Source organism: Astatotilapia calliptera, chromosome 2 (assembly GCF_964374335.1).
Source record: "Astatotilapia calliptera chromosome 2, fAstCal68.1, whole genome shotgun sequence".
Lineage (NCBI taxonomy): Eukaryota > Metazoa > Chordata > Actinopteri > Cichliformes > Cichlidae > Astatotilapia > Astatotilapia calliptera.
This window is the reverse complement of record NC_137423.1, coordinates 36,857,989-36,876,609: the sequence shown is the minus strand read 5'-3', so window position 1 is coordinate 36,876,609 and position 18,621 is coordinate 36,857,989. Positions and strand designations below refer to the sequence as shown.

Genomic DNA, 18,621 nt, shown 5'->3' with positions numbered 1-18,621 from the left:
GTTTCACATTTTTCCTGTTGCAGCCTTATTTTACAATGGATCAAATTAATTTTTCACCTCAAAGTTCTAAAAACAAAATGACAGAGTAAAATAAAGACTGCTTTGTGAAAAACATGTATTAAAAAAATAAACAAATGAAGCACTGTGAATGCACTAAACATTATTTTACACCCCAGGAATGAGAACGAGCTGGTATTTCAGGCTGCTCAGACAACACACTGTTGACAGAGGCCACCGTGTTACAGTGGCAGATTCCCACGAACCCATTCTTCCTACTTATCACTGACTTAAGGTGTTGCAGGACCAACGACAGCAGTGACAGCTGAAGCAGGTTGATGTGACGCCTCAGCTTTGAAAGCAGCACCTCACAAGGCAGGTCACTTCTCAAACGGTCTCTGAGTTGTTTGTGTTCACTGACATTTGGATGGCTATCCTTCTCAAATGTAAAGATCCTAGTTGCATGGCAATCAACCTTGTAAGGTGGGAATTCTGTTTATATGCATTTGGTCCAGTGTGAATGTTTAGGAAGTTGTGTGTGGGGGGCTGGGGGGCTGCATGACAGAGAGTAGAGTTAACATCCTGTCACAGACCTGCAAATGACATTTTTTTACTTTACTAAACCACAGCTACCCCTGCAACTAAAGCATAGCTGCCCTGCTGTAGCAAAATTGTCACTGGTCTGCTGTTCTTTATCTACCACTGATGTGTGGATTAGATTCAACTTATCAAATCCAGCAGCACCCAACTACAAGGCTACCAGCCTTGATTCTGGATGTCATGTTGTTTCCAGTGGGCTGCAGCAACCACAGGCTGTGAACAGGGAGAAAGGATGATTTCCATTTCTAGAAGAAAGAGGCTTTCCCCATAATGCACTTGGTTTATAAACACTGTGTCCTCACACAGAAAACACAGGGTGACATGTTCATTAAAGCACTTCACTTACTTTCCCATAAGGCAGAGCTACAGCGTGTCCCATATTTAAACCACATGAAAGCAGCCTTTTTTCTTATTTATTGCTGTGAACCCATAGCCTGGTTGCACCACTTCAGTTCCATGTAAAACAGTAAGGATAAAAAACAAGAGATGAGGCTGAGGTACATGGCATTTTCCTCTAACAGTATCAGATCACCCACCTCAGTAGAAGGAGGATACACTCATACTGAAGGATCAGATATTTGGATGACAGGAATCGGGCTGGGAGACCTACCACGGCACTCACAGTTATCTGTGACTGCAGGTGGTGAAGCACACAAAATGCTTATAGTGCTGCAGTCTCTTCATGGATAAGCTATAGAGGCAATACCATTCTTATAGTCTTGGTATCTAAGGTAGGGAGTCAGCGAGTGCTACTTCAACCTAGAGTGTGCTGGAGCTGCAAAGTTTTTCTTAATTGGCTTAGCACATACAAACAAATTTAAATATATTAAAAAAATAACTTGGCTAAATATAAAAAGAACCTCCACCATGTTTTAGCAATTCATGTTGCAGATTTCCTATATGAACTGATTGCATGCATCAAGGGCAAATATTAGAGATCACTTAAACGCTCGTCCAGAAACTGTTATATTGCTAAAATATGCAATAAGGTGGTATTGTTTAAAAAGAAAAGGGTCTACTTATTTTGCTCGAGAGGTCTGAAGTTAAACTGCATACTAATTTAGAGCAGAGACAAAGCAAAGAATTAGCACACTGACAGGGTCTTAGCGATTCAGCATTACCTTTGACCTGCTGCTGAAAACAGCTAAGATGAAGATGGAAAAGCTAACCTTAAGAGACATCCCAAGCATTCATTACCGTGCTGTGTTTGGCATTCGTTTGGATATGTGATATTTAGGGAAGGAACTTTTCTTTGCCCCGTCGTTAATTAGTGCAGAAGAAAATGACCTTTTTGAATTGTCAGAGCTGGTGCCACCTTCAAGTAAGGAATTGGAGGACATTTTTTTTATGATGCTATTTGTAGATCTATTTGAAGTATCTATTTTATTACAAGATACATTTGTATGTATTAGGGCCATTTTAGACCTTAGAAATTCGAGATATTTACAATGACAATAGGAACTTTTCACAGAAGTAAGGAAATATAGTGATAATGAGCAAGATCACCTGCTTATCTGTTTGTGAAACTTGTGTCTTTTGGGGTGTTTCGAGTCTACATGTGATACAGGTAAGGGAAAAGCAAGTGTGATCTTGCATTAAACCTGCAGTCTATCTGGAAGGACAACAGGGGGCAACTGACTGCAAAGAAAAAGGAAGTAAAGAAGTCTATAGGAAAACTGTCCTCTTGCGAGCTTAGTAAGCACTTAACCTGATGAGTTTATATTCTCAGTCATCACCACCGTAATGATGATTGTCTACATTATGGTCACTATTAGAGTAAAAAAACAAAAAGTAGAGTGTTCATTAGGAACTTCTAATTGGCCAGCTGTGACACTGTGAGTGGGAACACCCGGATGTCCTTATTCATCTGCATTACAAAGACAATAACAGTAAAGAACTTCACTGACCAGTCCTGGGTCATTTTGCAGTGAGAACGTTCATCTTCAGTCCTTGGTTAAACAGTACTAAGCACTCCTCATTTCTTTATTCTTTGCCTACGAGAAGACTTTCTTTTAATTTGTGATTCTGAGCAGTAGCTCTGCAGGCTTTCTGAAGGCCTTTCAAAGGTTTTCTTTGGACAACGGCAGCCTTTTCACTATTTTCTTAGTCCATCTTTGTTCATGACCATTTTAAGATGATTAATGAAGGCTGGTTTTGACAATGGCACGCTTAAGAGAGAAAAACAAGGAGAAAGGGCTGAGATGAAAAATTACACATATAATTGTATGGAAAAATCAATGGCAACAGGTTTTATTGAATCCAGATTTTAATATTTTGGTTCAAATCATCATCAGTATGTCTGTGGAGGTCAGGAGGGTGGGCAACAGCCATCTCTAAAACACAGTGGAGGCTCTGTCATGTTTGCTGCTGCTGGCTGCATTTCAGCCAGTTGTGTTGGGGATCTTGTCAAAGTCGATATGAACAAAGTACCATCAGATTTTCACACAGCATGCAATTTTCAGATATGGAAAACAGCTGATTGGCAATGGCTTCGTTTTTCAGCATGACAATTAAAGTGGTCTTGAAACACTTTCGTGTCATGGAATTACCGACAGAGAGTGCAATCAACATTATTGGTAGAAAATGGAACAAAAGCCGGCCAACATTCAAGCAAGACATTAAGACTATCCTTCAACAAGCTTGGAGAACTACTCCTGAAGACTGCTTAAAGAAATTTCAAGAAAACTCGTCTAAAGACTTGAAGATATTTAATCGCGTATAGAGAGAAGGACAGTTGGCAACACATCAGCAAGTAATAACTCACTTCAAGTCTGCCACTTCAGGTCACAGTTGGTTCATTTTAATGGAAAGTCTTAGTGGGAAAACATACAGGCATGCAGACGTCTGCATGGACCCATGGGCATGAAAACATACAGTGCCAAAGCCAAATGCCCATGAAACCAAAGTTAGTGTGCAAATCCAAAGGTTAATAATCATCTGAAAAGTACGACCTCACGGCTAAAGCACAGGCAGATCCCATAATTACAATTATGCATTTCTTTAAATCCATATGTTACTAAAAAGTCTTTTTGGGGGCAGATAAGTTTTAGCTTCATTATTTCAGGTGCAATCAGTGTTAAACAGTACAGTATAAAATATAAGGTCATGTTTTTAATCAGCTTACAGAAATAAGCATTTGCCTGGAGGCTAATCAGGGGAAGCCAGAGAGTTTTACAGTGTTTTAAAGACAGCATAAATTATGGAGATGCAAAGTACAGTAAGGTGCGAACCCCCTTCATAACCATAAAAACACCAGGTTAGAGAGAAGTTACAGCTAACTCCAAAGACTGCTGCAAGGCCTGCAAAGCCAGGAATTATGCAAATGACTGGAGTTCACTGGAAGAATTTAAAATTTGTTGGTGATCAACACCAACATGTTTTTATTTTCCCAAAGATAAACGCCCTGATGACCTCAACAGTTCAGACTGTGTCACAGGTGCTGGGGAGTTCACCTGACCTTCTGTTCTGTTCTGTAAAAACAATAGTCTCATTAATAAGCAATAACAATGAATCTGCTGAGGCCACAGCCTGAGCTCAACCTGCAGAAGGCATGCTACCAGGGAAAACACTGTACTTGTACAAGATGTGCTTCTACAGTGTTTTAGAGAAGATCCAGGTGAGTCTAGAGTTTCCCAAGGATCCAACTAAAATTCCAAAAATACCCCAGGATTAGAAGTGTACCTGCAGAGTTTTTAAAAAGGCTTTTACCCAAGAAAACTGACCGCCGCAGCTGCTTGTCTGCGTGAACAAGAAGCATCTCTTGTCTGCTGCTCTTTAAATTTCTGATGCACTAAGACGGAGTGAACTTGAGGTTCTTAAATTGAACAGTAAAGTTGCATCATCCATTCATAAGAACCTTACAGTTCACTTTATAAATGCCCTCAGGAGAAGGCGGCCTTCAGGATAAAGTCTTTTCTGTTTCCAATGATAAAAAAATGTTTTGACTGAACTGGCAGCGTGACTGTGAAAAGTAATCCCCAAAACTAATTGAAAAGTGACATCAAACCAGCATTTCTCTGTATGCATGCTGTTATGCTTGTCTACAAAATAAATGAATTAGAAACACTGGCATACAAAATCAAAGTATCAAAGTCTCTGGTGTTCAACGACTTTGACTATGAGTCACAGAAATAGAAGCAATAAAAGGAATGACCATTCCTTAAGAACAGCGAATGACTGTGTAAGTCTCTTTTGCTCTTTATTTTTTATCTCTTTGGTGAGAAGCCAAAGAGACATTTAGCGGTCTTAACACACACTCACGCACACACGAAGGCACGTGCGTGTGCTCACACATGCACCGTCTCACAGGAAAATAATTATTTTCCCTCTTAGTTCACCACTCTGAGCCAAACACCTCCAACTCTGATTTGTGTCAGAGCAGCAGCAGCGGAAAAAGGACGCGAACTGTCTCCCTCTCCTACTCTCTTGGGCATTAATGACAGTGACAGTCGTGTCTGTTAGACAGGGGAGAGAAGGAGGTGGAGAAAATCCTCTGTTCACTTGCACAGCAGCAGGAGAGGTGGAACGGAGGCAGAGACGCAGGTGTCAGGCCCTGGGTTGGTGGGTACTTACTGCCTTTTTCTTTGCATTTAGTTTATCTTAATAAGGCAATGTGAAACACGAACAAGATGCGAGGATCATAATTATAAACTTGTTTTAAGTTATGGAAAATGGGATTAAGTATGTAAAAGAACCAATATCTCAATGCAATGTTTGTTTTTTTGTGAAAAATGAGCTAATTTGTTCTCTGTGGACTACACAGAGTTAGTCCTTTGAATAAACAGGAAAGATTTCCAGAGGAAAGCACTCTGCCTGTAGGTTTAAACACTTCTGCACTGGCTTTGTGTTCCAGACCTGGGCTGGGGTTGAATAATCGATTTAGCTTTGATAGGTTTCTAACTGAGTGAACTGACCCAGAGGTGTCTACATGGCATCCAAAACATGAGCTAGTCAAATTTTCTAAATACTAATGAGAAAAAGTTCTTTGGTGCTTCCTTTATTACATCGTTTATTTATTACATTTATTACATCAGGATACAACAGACCATCCTTTTTAAAAAAGGACAGGAGATCATCCCATAATTACTTTGTAAACCTACACAGTTTTTTTTAGTGTTTTTGTATTAATCACATGGTGTTTACATGTAATGAAATGTAAATATAAACTTAAATGGCCAAAACTCATAATCATAAATAATAAGTAACATAAGTGATGCAGATCATGTAAATATTAATATTGTCTTTTCAATTTTGGACAATAATATACAACGTGCTGTGAACCCTTAAAAGAAGTATCTGTTTCTCCTTGTATATATAAACATAATGCTGCTGTAATACAATGTAATTCTTATGAAACTGTTGCCTGAAAATGGAAAAATATATCTGAAAAAAACTGCAAAAAGTTATAATAACATGATCAAAGCAAATTTTCAGATGTTGAATTACAAGACAAGAGTCGACATTGTGTTTTATTTAACAGACACTGACACTACAAAGCCAGTTTGCCTTAGTTGTGTTTAAGGTTGTTTTATCGTTAGTTTAATTTAACTGTTGTCAGACACTGAAAGCCTTAATAAAGGTTAGAGTTATGTTGGATCATCCATCCAGTTTGATGAAAAACTATGATGGCACGGGATTACAAACTTATCTCAGTGTGGCAAACATTTAATCTCCCTTTGTGAGTCATATGCATTCCCCTTTCCAACCTTCATGATTAAGTGCTATATGACGTACATGAGGGCATTTAGATCCTCTAACCACTGTTTGATTTTAAACTACCAGCACAAGTGTGAGGAGCCACATTAACAATTAACTGACACCAAGACACAGACTGAGGGGAAGGACTTGACTATTTATTCACGTGAGGTGATCAGGGAAGTGGAACTAGCTGGTGACACAAGTGAAAGCAATTACACAGGTGAAGACAGTCAGTCAAAATCAGACAGGGGAGAAAGCACTACTGAAACAAGAGACTAGCAAATAACCAATAAAATAAAACAGGAAATGAGTAACAGCCATAACTGAAACAAGGAAATGCAGAAACAAGTACTGAGATGTAAACCAAGTAGGTTTGAAAATATATATATCTTTGACCCCGACCTCTTAGCATTAGGCACATTTCTAGGTTTAATAGTCCTAAAACTGTCCGTTCTCTTCCCCCCTGGTCTCCTTTTATCAAATGTACATGTCCTTATGCCCCTGTCTTAATCCTGGTTACTTTTCTGGCATAAATCTTTCTGGCATTGCACAGATGACATACTTTATATGCAATACATTGCATTACATGTATTACTACTGTAATATGCAGAGGAACTGGCATCATTCCTAATTCAATCTTCAACTAAACTCTCCCCAGGAGTTTTAAAATCTTTTAAAGTGAAGTAATTCTGTGGTTGACATCATTTCAGTTGGTACCTATTCTCTCTACAGAGGGACAGGGAAGTGACTAATTCCTTGTTTCTCCTGTTCACACACAAAGACTGTGCAGTGTGCATATACATCTATAAGCATTATCCATGTAAACCTTGAGCTGCAGTCTTCCCAGCTGTAGGGCTTCTCTCAGATGTTGGAATTACAGAAATGTAGAAGCACAGCAAGGGATTAGTGGAAATGAAACCACATGGGATTTCTTGTATAAGTATACACAGTGAGGAGTTTTTCAGTGCTGCTTGAAATATAGTTTTTTTGTCTTTTGCAGTGTTCTTGAAGAAATATTTTCTTGTCTCAGGTTGGAGGAATGGTTTAAAATGAGCAGACTGGATGTCTATCTGTCTGTATTTGAAAGATCCAGCTGACGCATCAATCATGGCTACATCTAGTGTCGAGTCATATAACCGGGCTGGACTCCAGCTTCACGTGTTTGCCTGGCTATCTAGCTAATATTAAAAGGCTGTCTGCTAGGCATGTTTTTTGAATGTGCAAAAATGTCAGGGTATAGATGAATGTCTGAACATTGTTGTTGCAAGAAGAGCAGAAAAGGTTGTTGATGGGTTTGTCTATTGAATTATTTACTAAAGCTTCAACACTGTGTCCAGTGCCTTTTCACAGCTTTCTAAACTTACAGCATTTAGTTTCAAGAATTTGGCTGCAAATTCTTCATTAACAAAAGACGACATCACCTGTTTTTTGGTGTATCGAGCTGTGGAAGTAGTGGCTCCTAAAAAAGCTACAAAGCTGTGGTGCAAAAAAGGTGTTTTTTTTCTCATGGAAGTCTTCTTTACCTTACAATATAAAAGGAACATGAAACAATTTTTCTGATGATTTGGCACTATATAAGTAAAATTGAGTATCATGTTGTATTGACTGAAAGGAAGTTACTGTGTCTAGACTTGGAGATGATAAACTCACTGTTTATTTTATCTCCCTTTTAGCCGTTTTCCATATATCATATTTCTTGAGTACCTGCCGTGGATTTTCAGGAGATCTGAAGCACTATTTCCAAAGGATGCGGCATTTCACAAAACAGAAAAAGCACAGGATTTGAAATTAAACCTTCACTTGAAGTGTTTGTCAGGGGGATTTTGATTGCACTACTACCCAAAGAATAATGAATATGTATACACTGAAAAGCGCACTGGGCACCAAATAGTCACATAGATCCAGCTGCATGTGTGTCATTGTATAATGGATCATCAGTAGAGGAAAGACAGGATATTTGCATGAAACCATTGTACCACCTACATAGTACTGAATTCACAAGTATGCCTATGGGGGAAGAAAAAGGTGTATTTAAAGTGCAAGGACATCTCTATCCAAATGCTGGGTGACATTCACAAGATTTGCAGCCATAATGTTGTGTGGAACCAGCAGTTTCCTCTGTTTACTCTCATATATTTAAAGGTGACACGTGTAGCATTGTCTCACCAATGCATCACTGTCAAAAGAAGGCAATATTTTCCCCTTGGATGCTATATTTCTTTATCTAGCATTCTGCTATGAAGGTTCTTATACAAGCAGGGGTATATTTGTGTGATAAATGCTTGGCAACAGTGATCTAACTCATAAGCTCTGATTAAAATTATATCATCTATCTATGCTACACTAGGTTTATTTTTGATGGTTCCTAAAGCATTTTTTCCAACTAGATAAACAGCAGTTTGCTCAACTGATCTAAGACATTTTTAATGAGGACCTGAAGAGAAGAGCCAACGACTAAAGGCACGTACAATTTTGTCTGCAGAGAACAGGTGAAATGCTTATACTATGAGAGAAGAGTATTGATTGCAGGTCTTAGGTTGCACTCTTCAGTTTTAGCTCTGGCACTACTGACATTCAGTGAAAATGGGGAGGGGGGGAAAGCTGTTAATCACTCCCAAGGGAGACAGTAAAGGCATACCTCGAACATGATGACCAGCAGCTCCATCAAACGCATATTCCTTTCTCCCGTGCTCACTGTATGTTTATTCATACACAATCACATGGCTTAAAGTCATGTGTGTCATTTGTCAGCATTGAGCATTCCCTGGAGAAGGCCTTCAAATAAACAGTCACACATAGCACATGACTGGATGCATGTAAATCCGGTTGGAACAATGAATATTTTATGTTTTCACTTGGGTCCGTTCTTCCGTTGGGACTAATTTATAAATCAGTTGGTTTAATGGCTTTGGTTTTCTTTTTGGTGCCTTGTGGCAGTGCATGGGTTAAGGGTTTTTATTAAAGTCTCTTGGGAATTTGTGTGTAATGAAAGTTAGGGTGCAAATCCAGCCAGCATAGCAAAGATCTTGCTTTATTGGAATCCATCAGTCTTCCTCTGTCCTCAAAATAATGCACATTTTGAGCGGACATGCTGTTTTCTCGAAGAGGCAATAGAGCATAGTGTGCCAGAAATCACTGGGCCTATTTTGCGTGTGTCAGTCAATTGAAGATTTAGAAAAGCTTCTTATTTTGTAACAAATATGCTGTTTTCCCCCCTCAGAGTCAAAACGATTCCATCTCTGACTTACAATGAAAGGAGGCTACGCTGTGCGATACTATTTGTTTCGGATGTGAGAAATTTTGGTTAGTGTTTTGAGTTTCAAAATGTAATTTGACCTTTTGTTGTGTGGGTATCAACAATGTAAAATCTGAATGTCTGTATTGAGAAATTGGTTTTCGGTTCTGCAAACTGGCTATGTTTGTTGTTTTTGCAGCCAGGAACACTGAAATTTACACAGATCTACATTAGAATGCAACTAGATCTGGTTTTTTGACCAGCCAAAACAGAGCATATTTGGACTGGAAATTGCAAAAGGAAACAACAGCCATATGGGTACAATGCAAACTTTCTTCAGTCTTCCTTATTTATTAGTTTTGTTTCCTTAGACTGTTAAAACACTGGATTTTTACTCACCAAAAGTACAGCACAAATTTCCTACCATATTATTATTTGTCAGAAAACCTCATTAAAATGGTCCAAAAGGAATCAACAGCACAGCACACACAGTGGAAACTACAGGCAATGACAGCAACCTGCAGTTGCAAGGTGGTTTTAAGTGCAGCTCAGTATACCTCAGGATATTCTATTTCAGGTTAGCCACTGTTAACAACTGCTCACTAACCAGCCACAGAATAGACACTTTTCTCTACCTCAATCCTTGGTGTTCATACTTTGTTTAAATGCAATGTTCTGCTGTCGGAGCTTTCTTCTTGGGATTCATGTGGACCCACCATCTACGAGCATAGCCCTGCATGGCAACTGCACTCATCAATGGCAACAGTCTCTAACTAGGAGGAAAACACACCTTACATCACACAAAAAACTTCTCAAGAGTGCCTAAAGTTACAAGAAGATGGGCCGAACCGTAGAAATTACAAACTCCCCAGATGCCAGTCTGATTGAATGAGCCATAGTAAACTCCCACAGTCCAAACCCTCCTAGCTTACCCAAGGGATCCACTACAAACACCCACAACCACCATGGATTAAACCGATGAGATGTAAAGTGTCAATTTGTGACTTTTGTTTAAATAGAGTTAGACATGGGAAGGATTCTAATCTCAATTAACTAGAGGCAAAAAAGCAAATCAGCTTATTTCCCCAAATTTCCTCAAACTAATGTCCTAAAGGCTTCAGATTAAAGGGAAATGCATTAGCCATGGCATGCAACAGTCAACACTTTTGACATTTGCATGCCCTTGCAGACTGTTTTAGAAATTTAAGCTGTCACAAGCAAGTATGAAGGACTTCAAGGTACGTGTCCTTCAAGCTGATGCAAAGAGTCCAACGTGTAAATGCTTTTTACATTTATATAACAGTAGCTCCTTATTTAAATCTTTCATCCAGTACGTTAGATTTTGATTCCAAAAATGGCAACATATAGGATAATATTTAACCCAGTAAAGTTTAAAGCACAAACCCCCCCCAGAACCCTATTGATATAAGAGCAGGCAGATGAAACACACACATACACTAAAGGATTCTCACACACGCATTTTCATTACCAGGGGAACCATACAATACAGAGGAGTTGATTAGGATTGCCAACAAAAGGACAGTAGGCTCTGGCTGCCTCTCTGAATTCATTGTCATTAGCAGTGGAACACCAAGCCCTTTTCAAACTCATTAGTTGATAAAACAACCCTCTGATTTCCCATTAAAAAACCCATTCGTCCTCCCTCACTGGCGATGCTCTCCCTCTACTGCATCCCTGAATTTCCACACCTTCCAAACCACTCCTGAGGATAGCAGCCCTTATGCAAACTTTCAGTGAGTTCCTGCTAGATTTAGTATGCAAGTGACATGTTATCACAAATCAAACTCCAACAATCTTAATGTCAATTTAAGATTTTGCATCTGTAACATTTGTAATAATTCTTTATTCAGAACCTTTTTTAAATTTCTTTCCACTTGGGGTTTCAGAGCTGATGGCTGCTATTAAATGAATGCAATAGAAAAGTAATTGTGTGTGATTCAGCTATTCTGTGACTGATTTCTTTGACTACATTGTCCCTCCACCCCCCAAAACGAATCATTTGAATACCAAGGTTAAAGAGAAGCAGAATCATTTCTGTTTTCCTGGCAGAATAACAATTTATTTAATTTATTTAAATTTAGACAAAAGGAAATACATATTTGTGCTTTGTGCAGTATAATGAACAGCTTTGTTATATACACTTTTATACACCATTATATATAATCTCTTGTTACAGATACTTAAACTGAATGATCATCACGTACTGAATAGTCAGAAATATCAAAGACCCCCTTCCCCTCCCCGCCCGTACTGTTTGCACCCATTTGTTAAAGTTGTTTAAAAAAAATATTTTCAAAAACATTCATTCAAAGCTGGGTAGTGTCAAAATTCAAGTCAGAATGTCTTGTTCAGCCGGGACCAACTTCGCTGAAATCATTTATCCATCTTTTGAAGCAAAGGTCATGAACCCAAAAGTACCGTTAGTGTCTCGTCTCTGCTGTAATCCAGGCAAATCAATCCAAGACGGAAATGCACACAACAGCCAGAAACCACGCAGCATAATCTAGTTTCTCTCGACTGCTCTATGTCCAAGATCCTGAAGACGCACCTGAGCACAACATTTTTATTTTTAGCAGTGGTTCTGAGAAGCAGATGTGCCTTTTGACACGGTTCCTCACTGTAATGTAGATTGACAGGCAGTTTTGGTTTCGAGAAAACAAACAAACAAACAAGCAACAACATCCCAGACTGGCAGAGTGTTTTACAAATTTGCATGGATGTCTTCATGTCGCAGCACTTTATAGGTGACCCAGTAGAAGATGTTAAATATGAGAAAGCTCAGGGGGAAAACGGCTCTGGATATGGTGTCAATTCGTTTGGCTCGGTCCACGAAACGCTTGTGAAGCACTTCTCCATCAAACATGGTAATTGGAGGTGGTGGTGGGGTGAACACGCTGGCTCCTTCCACAGCAGTGCCATCCTTGGTCTGCAGGCAGTGACCCAGGCCATAACCCCGGAAGTAAAAACCGCGGCTCTCCCTCACCAGTTCCTCCTCCTGTGGAGTCAAGCAGGGAAAAACAGATTGGCCTCTCGCTGTCAACATGGATTAGCATACAGCTTTCCACATTTCCGCTCAGTGGCTTATTCTTAAATGCGTCTGTGGTGTAGTAGCACAAAAGGGCGGCGCAGTGTAAGAATGAGATCACCCAAACAACAAATAGCAAAAAGAAAAAAAGAAAAAGTTGTGTTTTCTAAAATGTTCTGTCAAATTCCTGACATTTGTTTTTTTTTTTAATAAAATAGCTTAAACAGAAGGGAAAAAAATGATTGAAAACCTTGAGATTGAAAACGGTGATGATTTGTCACCAAGTGTATAACACCAGCCTAAGTTTAGGAGAATTACATTTAAGAGAAACAGAAGTCAAAACTCAAGCAAACTTACAATACATACATAAAACTGTATTGAAAAGCAACATTGTTACATTAGATTCAGAGCTGAAAAAACATCAACATCTGTTTCGCTTAAAACTAAATAAGTAGTGATTTTTCAAAAACTAGAAAAATTCAGCAGACAGGGGGAAAAAAAAGAAGAAAAAAAACATGCCTGGGTTGAGGGTTGAAAATCATCTGAAAGCACAAATAAACTGTTAAACTGTAGCAGTTTACTTTGTAGTGCTGCATGCTTCTGCTGCCACAGTTATATCAGCATCAGCATAGGTAGCAGACAGTCAGTAGAGATAACTGCTAGCAATATGAAACGGGCAGGTACAAAGTCCAACTCCTTTCAACTCTGAGGTGAGCTACCAATGGGAGCAAAGAACACCGGTACCTGAAGGCTTTTACACACCAAGTGCACTGTGAAAAAAACGACACAAAATTCTTCGGGCTTCTTCAGATGTGACCTCGTAGTGTAACGTATATAAACACAGCAAGTGTTCCATCGTAGCGGAAAACGTAGACCGCAAAAAAGTCTGCATCAAGTGATCGTAAGCTGGTCCTGGTTTTTTTTTTTTAAACAACGAAAGGAAGAAATGGAGATTCTGGGTTCATCCCAGTCTCAAGAGAAGGGTTTGATCCAGAGTTGAAGCTGTATCATGTTTCATACATATTTCAGGAAGTCAGTGGGGCAGAATTGGGAACATCTGAGGAGGCAGAGAAACGATACCAAAGAGCTAATTGACCCGGATCAGCGTCTGGCTGTGGGTTGGAGGTAAACCAGTATTATTTCAGTATTTCCGTATCATCATATATTCAATATCCGTGTATGTTTTAAGCTCCAAGTGCAATTGCTGCCAAATGCAGTGGTTAAACTGGTCAGATCGGTTTATTTTCATGAAATGAAAAGAAAAAAAAAATCAAGCTTGATCTGAAAAAATAAATGTTGCAAATTTGTCCAGTGAAATTATGCATCTGGTGTGTGAGAGCTGTAACATGTGACCACTTGCACAGTTAGAGTCTACTGTAGGGTGATAGACTGAGCCCACAATACTGCCAGAAATATGATATTTTCATATTAAATCATGCATTTGGATTTGATGATGATACTGGGAACAGAGAGAAGAGCTTGGGTCCATAGGCTGACTATCAAAAATGTGACTTCTTCCAGATTATCCTAAGAGCTTCAAAATTTGCCTGCCGTATCCCTGAAGATGTTGAGTTTAAAGTAGATTAAAAGTATCTGTAACAATCTACTTCATTCAAACAACCAAAGAAGTGAAAATGAGGGCATCTTCTTTTTGCCACTCTGAAAATAATAACCCCCATCTATCCCCTTTTCAAAGTTACAGAATGACAGACCTTTCAGAATGTTAATAAAATGGCTCAAAATATTAATAAAGTCATGATCTGGCATTATGCTTTGATGAATGGCTATGCACTTTTTTTTTAAACAGTTATTGAGACACTGTTCCCGCCCTTTGAAGAGAATATTAATAGACATGCAGCTTAACTCTGACAGCCCTCTGACACTTTGAGAGATTCACTTTAGCAGGGGAAAGTGAAGATGTGGGATCTAAATTGGATGATTAGTAGTCAGTGTGAAGGGCCCTGAAAGCTCTGATCCCCGTGTCCCGCCTCTCTCTGTTTCTCTCTCACTGACCCCGGCAGCTCTCTGGTTCTCTGCTGAATGTCGTTTCTTAGTACTGTACAGATTTGGCAGAAAGATACTAAGAGTGCACATCTAAGTATACTAACTTACTGTAAACTTACACCTTGCGACCAACTTTCTGCTACTGCACTGGTAAACTGCACTATGCAACAGGTGGATAGGGAATACACTGCTCTTCTAGCACAGCTTAATTATCCCTCTGCCACCTTAAACGATACAGAACATCATGTGCTAAAGTCTAATGGTGCATTTCTCTAAAGATAATAGGCGCTCATCTCTGCCCTGTACTCTCCGCAGCAGCTATACTGGCATAACTTCAACTGAACCCGCTCTGATTACCACATTGTGCTCTGTGGAGAGTAAAGTTATTGTCTAAAAACACAAATGATCAGAACAGGCGAGCTATTTTTTTTTCCTGCTTTAGTAAAATTTCATGTGTTTCATGATCTTTAATTACATCGGTTAGTCATTTTACCCGTGAATAACTATGCTTACTCACTGGTACAGAATTAGTTAGATCATTAACATCATTGAATATAAAATGTGCATCTGAGTAAGGACTAATCTTTCAAACTATTACAATGGAAATACATTTTCAGTGTTATATGTCATCACTGAGCTGGGATTGGACAAGCGAAAGAAAATGGATGAGTCAATGGATGGACTGTATCACTGAAAGAAGAGTGTCCAGAAAATATGTAGGACACAGCTGAAAGGTTACAATGACAGGCAGTGATTGTTCTGCCACTGCACCAGAAACAGATGATTCTGTAGTAAACAAACAATAAAAATAAAAATAAATCACTGGGGGGTTCAGAATTTTTGAAAACCACTATCAGTGAACCAAATAAAACATGAGAAGAAACAACGTTTAAAAACAAAATCCAGGGTATGTCCAAATGTACACGGGTACTTTTGAAAAGGAAGCTTTTTTTCTATGCGTTTGGGCCTTTAGGGCAGGGATAGCTCAGTAGGTAGAGTGGTGGCCCCATGATCGAAAGGTCGGTGGTTCGACTCCACTGAACGGCTACCCTGAGGTACCCCTGAGCAAGGTACCGTCCCTACACACTGCTCCCCGGGTGCTGCATTGGTGGCTGCCCACTGCTTCACTGGGTGAATGGGTTAAATGCAGAAGAACTATTTCCCTATGGGGACTAACACGCACACTTTACTTTACACTTTATTACACTTTCGTCCACACGTAAATGGCGTTTTGAGATTTTTAAAAACTCCTGCCAGGACGGAGAGTTTCGAAAACTCACGCAACGTCAAAGGTGTGCGCCTTTTTTGACGTCATCCTGTGCGCCACATAATTGTGTACACGAGATAAATTTCTACAATAGACTACATACTGTTGCTGTTTGTCTTACTATATGCAGCTTTTACACGCTTACATATACACACGCAGTTACTGTCTCTCCATTTAGAAAAGACCAAAGACTGCTTCTATGCTTCATGTGTTTACTCTTTCCCGTCCAGGCTTCTAGACTTCTGATTGGCCAAGATTTCTACATGGTTAGGATTATGTCGGCACCTGTTGCTTTAGCCCCAGACAGACCACCACCTGACCAAGACCAGACCAAGCTCAATCAAAACTGAAATGAGGCAAAGTGAATAACTGCATTGTGGTCTGACAAATAAAGTGAAATATTCTCTGGACATCATGAAGCCGTGGTTTCAGCTTGTTATCAATACACAATTCAAAAGTTTACATCTGTTACTGTACTGGGGTCCATATCTAATAGCTTCCTCCTCTGTGAAGGCACTATTAATGCGGAATCATATTGAATGACACATTTCAAGTTTTAGAGAAGATGTACTACCACCCAGATGATATATTTATCCAGAAAGTAGTTGAAGTTTGTTCAGCAAGACATTATTAAACCACATTCCACATATAATACAACAGCATGGCTTCTCCTTCGACAAGGAAAGAATACCTGGAGCCTGAAAACAGGTTACACACCGGGGAAGAATAAAGGGCAAAGTGCAAAGATTTCCACAGCTAAAGGTCAAAGGGACATGACTATAGAAACAAGATGAGATCAGCACAAGTTGGGTTTAATTCAGGAAAAGAGGTCAGGAATTCACGTTTAAGGTGAAAGTTGCTCTAAACAATTTGAAAAAGTGGATGCATGGACAAAAATAGGGTTGGGAAGGTCAGGGTTGGCACAGGGTTAGATTTTTTACTCCTTTTACCCTGGCGCAAGCGCTGCAGTGCTGATTGAGACTCCTGTAGGTTGAGTTGTTACCAGGGATGTCACTGGCTTTTCGCAACGACTCAACGCTCCCAGGCTGACTAGCAGATACCTCCATTGGAAAGGATGGTAGACAAACAGAGATAGCAGTTACTGACCATTTCATTTTTTATGATTAAAAAATTTGATTTGAAGGCATTTACCTTATATTTTTGATTTGTTTTGAGTATTAGAGATACATTTAAAAAAATCATGTTCATATTATATACACAAACTTTAGGTCCAAATAACAAACTCAAGTAGATGTTCTTAGCTTTTAATTAAAGACATACTGTGAGTGTAGATGTTAGTGAAAAGAAACGGCTTTGAAGACAAAAAAAGAATCCTCAGGGAGCCGGTTCAAGTTATTTTTGTAAAGACTATAAATGGAAGTACAAATCCATGTATTTATTTTTACACATTTGATCGCTGTGGGTATGCACAGTATACAGTAGCTGGTTGAAATCTCGCCTCTCATTGATTAAGCCTCAGTCAGTCTGGGATTTGTTTGCCTTAGACTCGCAACATCTCTCTGCTACAACTACAGGGCCGGGCGTCAATATCCCTCAGATGTATAGTTTGTGCCCTCCAACTCCTCTGTGGGAGCAATTGTCCAACTGATGTGAACAGGGGAAGTCCTTTTCTCTACAGACCATTATTCTCCATCTCTCCTCTTTTCTCTCTGCTGTGCAGGAAGCAAGCTGTCCTGCAAATCTGCTGGACTCTCCTGCATTTACAGGGAACACTGCCACAGGTCTAGGAGGCTGCCTAGACTTGGAGGTGTTTAATGGGATTTTCAAAATGTCCTGTTTGTTTCTCTTGAGACAAACATCTCTGTCTTACCACTCTTTAAAGACTTTTATTTGTCAACTTACTTGTCTCTAACAACTGCTATTCAGGATATGGATTCAGTTTAGGAGATATATTTTTGGATGAAAGAATATGCCAGGACCAAAAACCAAAAGATACCACTTACTGAGGCGTACTTTCCAGAGGGTTGGTGTTGCAACTTTTAGACTGATCACTATTAATAAACACAAAGTCAAGCGTTCCAGGTAAATAAGAAACTATTAATAAGAACAAACCAAACTGCTAAGTTGTTGCTAAGATGCTCTATCACAGTTTTACCCTTTTAATTCAAATGGACAGCCTAATAATGGGAGTTATGCCTATTTATCTTCTGCACATACAATGTGAACATGCTTGTGCCCCTTTAATAGCAACTTACCAACTATAGCTGCAAACTTTATTGTGTGATAGAAAATTATGAATACATGGAGTTCAGTGTTTCACTGACATTTAGAGTGTACCTGCAGGCTGGTTGGCTTATTGGAAAGTGCCCATAGGTCATTTACATGTCTACCTGTTGGAATAGGTTTGTTTTAGTGTGAAAAAAAAATAGATGATATTCTTATATTGTACATTGTTGGTAAAAGTCAACTCTTAGCTGTGCTCAGTAAAATTACTCAAAAACTACCGAGACCAGTTTCACAAAATTTGATGAAAAAATAGAGCAAGGACGAAGAAAGAACCTGAATTTCTGTGAAATTGCAGTAGTTACTGGATGGCAACACTAATCGGTATAGCCTTTTCATATCTGTCATAACAGTCAGATTTAGAGTAATTCAGTGCCACAAGGTTGGTAAGAAGCCTGTTGCTTTGCATCAAAAGTAGTGTCAGAGGTAAAAGATCACAAGATCTTCTAACAGGTCACTGCTCACGAGCTGAACTGAAGAGACTGGATCTTCCTTATTTAATGTGACAGCCAGCTGTAGCGTGTTGACGCT

General features: G+C 39.3%; 1 protein-coding gene across 3 annotated transcripts in view; it reads right to left on the bottom strand.

Moving 5' to 3' along the window:
- The window catches only part of glra4a (glycine receptor, alpha 4a), a 70,463-nt gene that overhangs the window by 9,386 nt on the left and 42,456 nt on the right, over positions 1-18,621 (bottom strand). The window contains exons 9-10 of one of the 3 annotated variants that reach the window (XM_080289568.1): positions 16,797-16,907; positions 11,588-12,545 (exon numbers count right to left, since the gene is read on the bottom strand). The exons of 1 other annotated variant lie outside the window; for it this stretch is intronic. In XM_080289568.1, coding sequence (XP_080145694.1) covers positions 12,252-12,545; positions 16,797-16,907 — 405 coding nt within the window. In that variant the 3' untranslated portion in view covers positions 11,588-12,251. Of the gene's footprint in view, positions 1-11,587; positions 12,546-16,796; positions 16,908-18,621 lie in introns of those variants that run through there. One more of the 3 variants, XM_026146219.2, reaches the window with a different exon arrangement.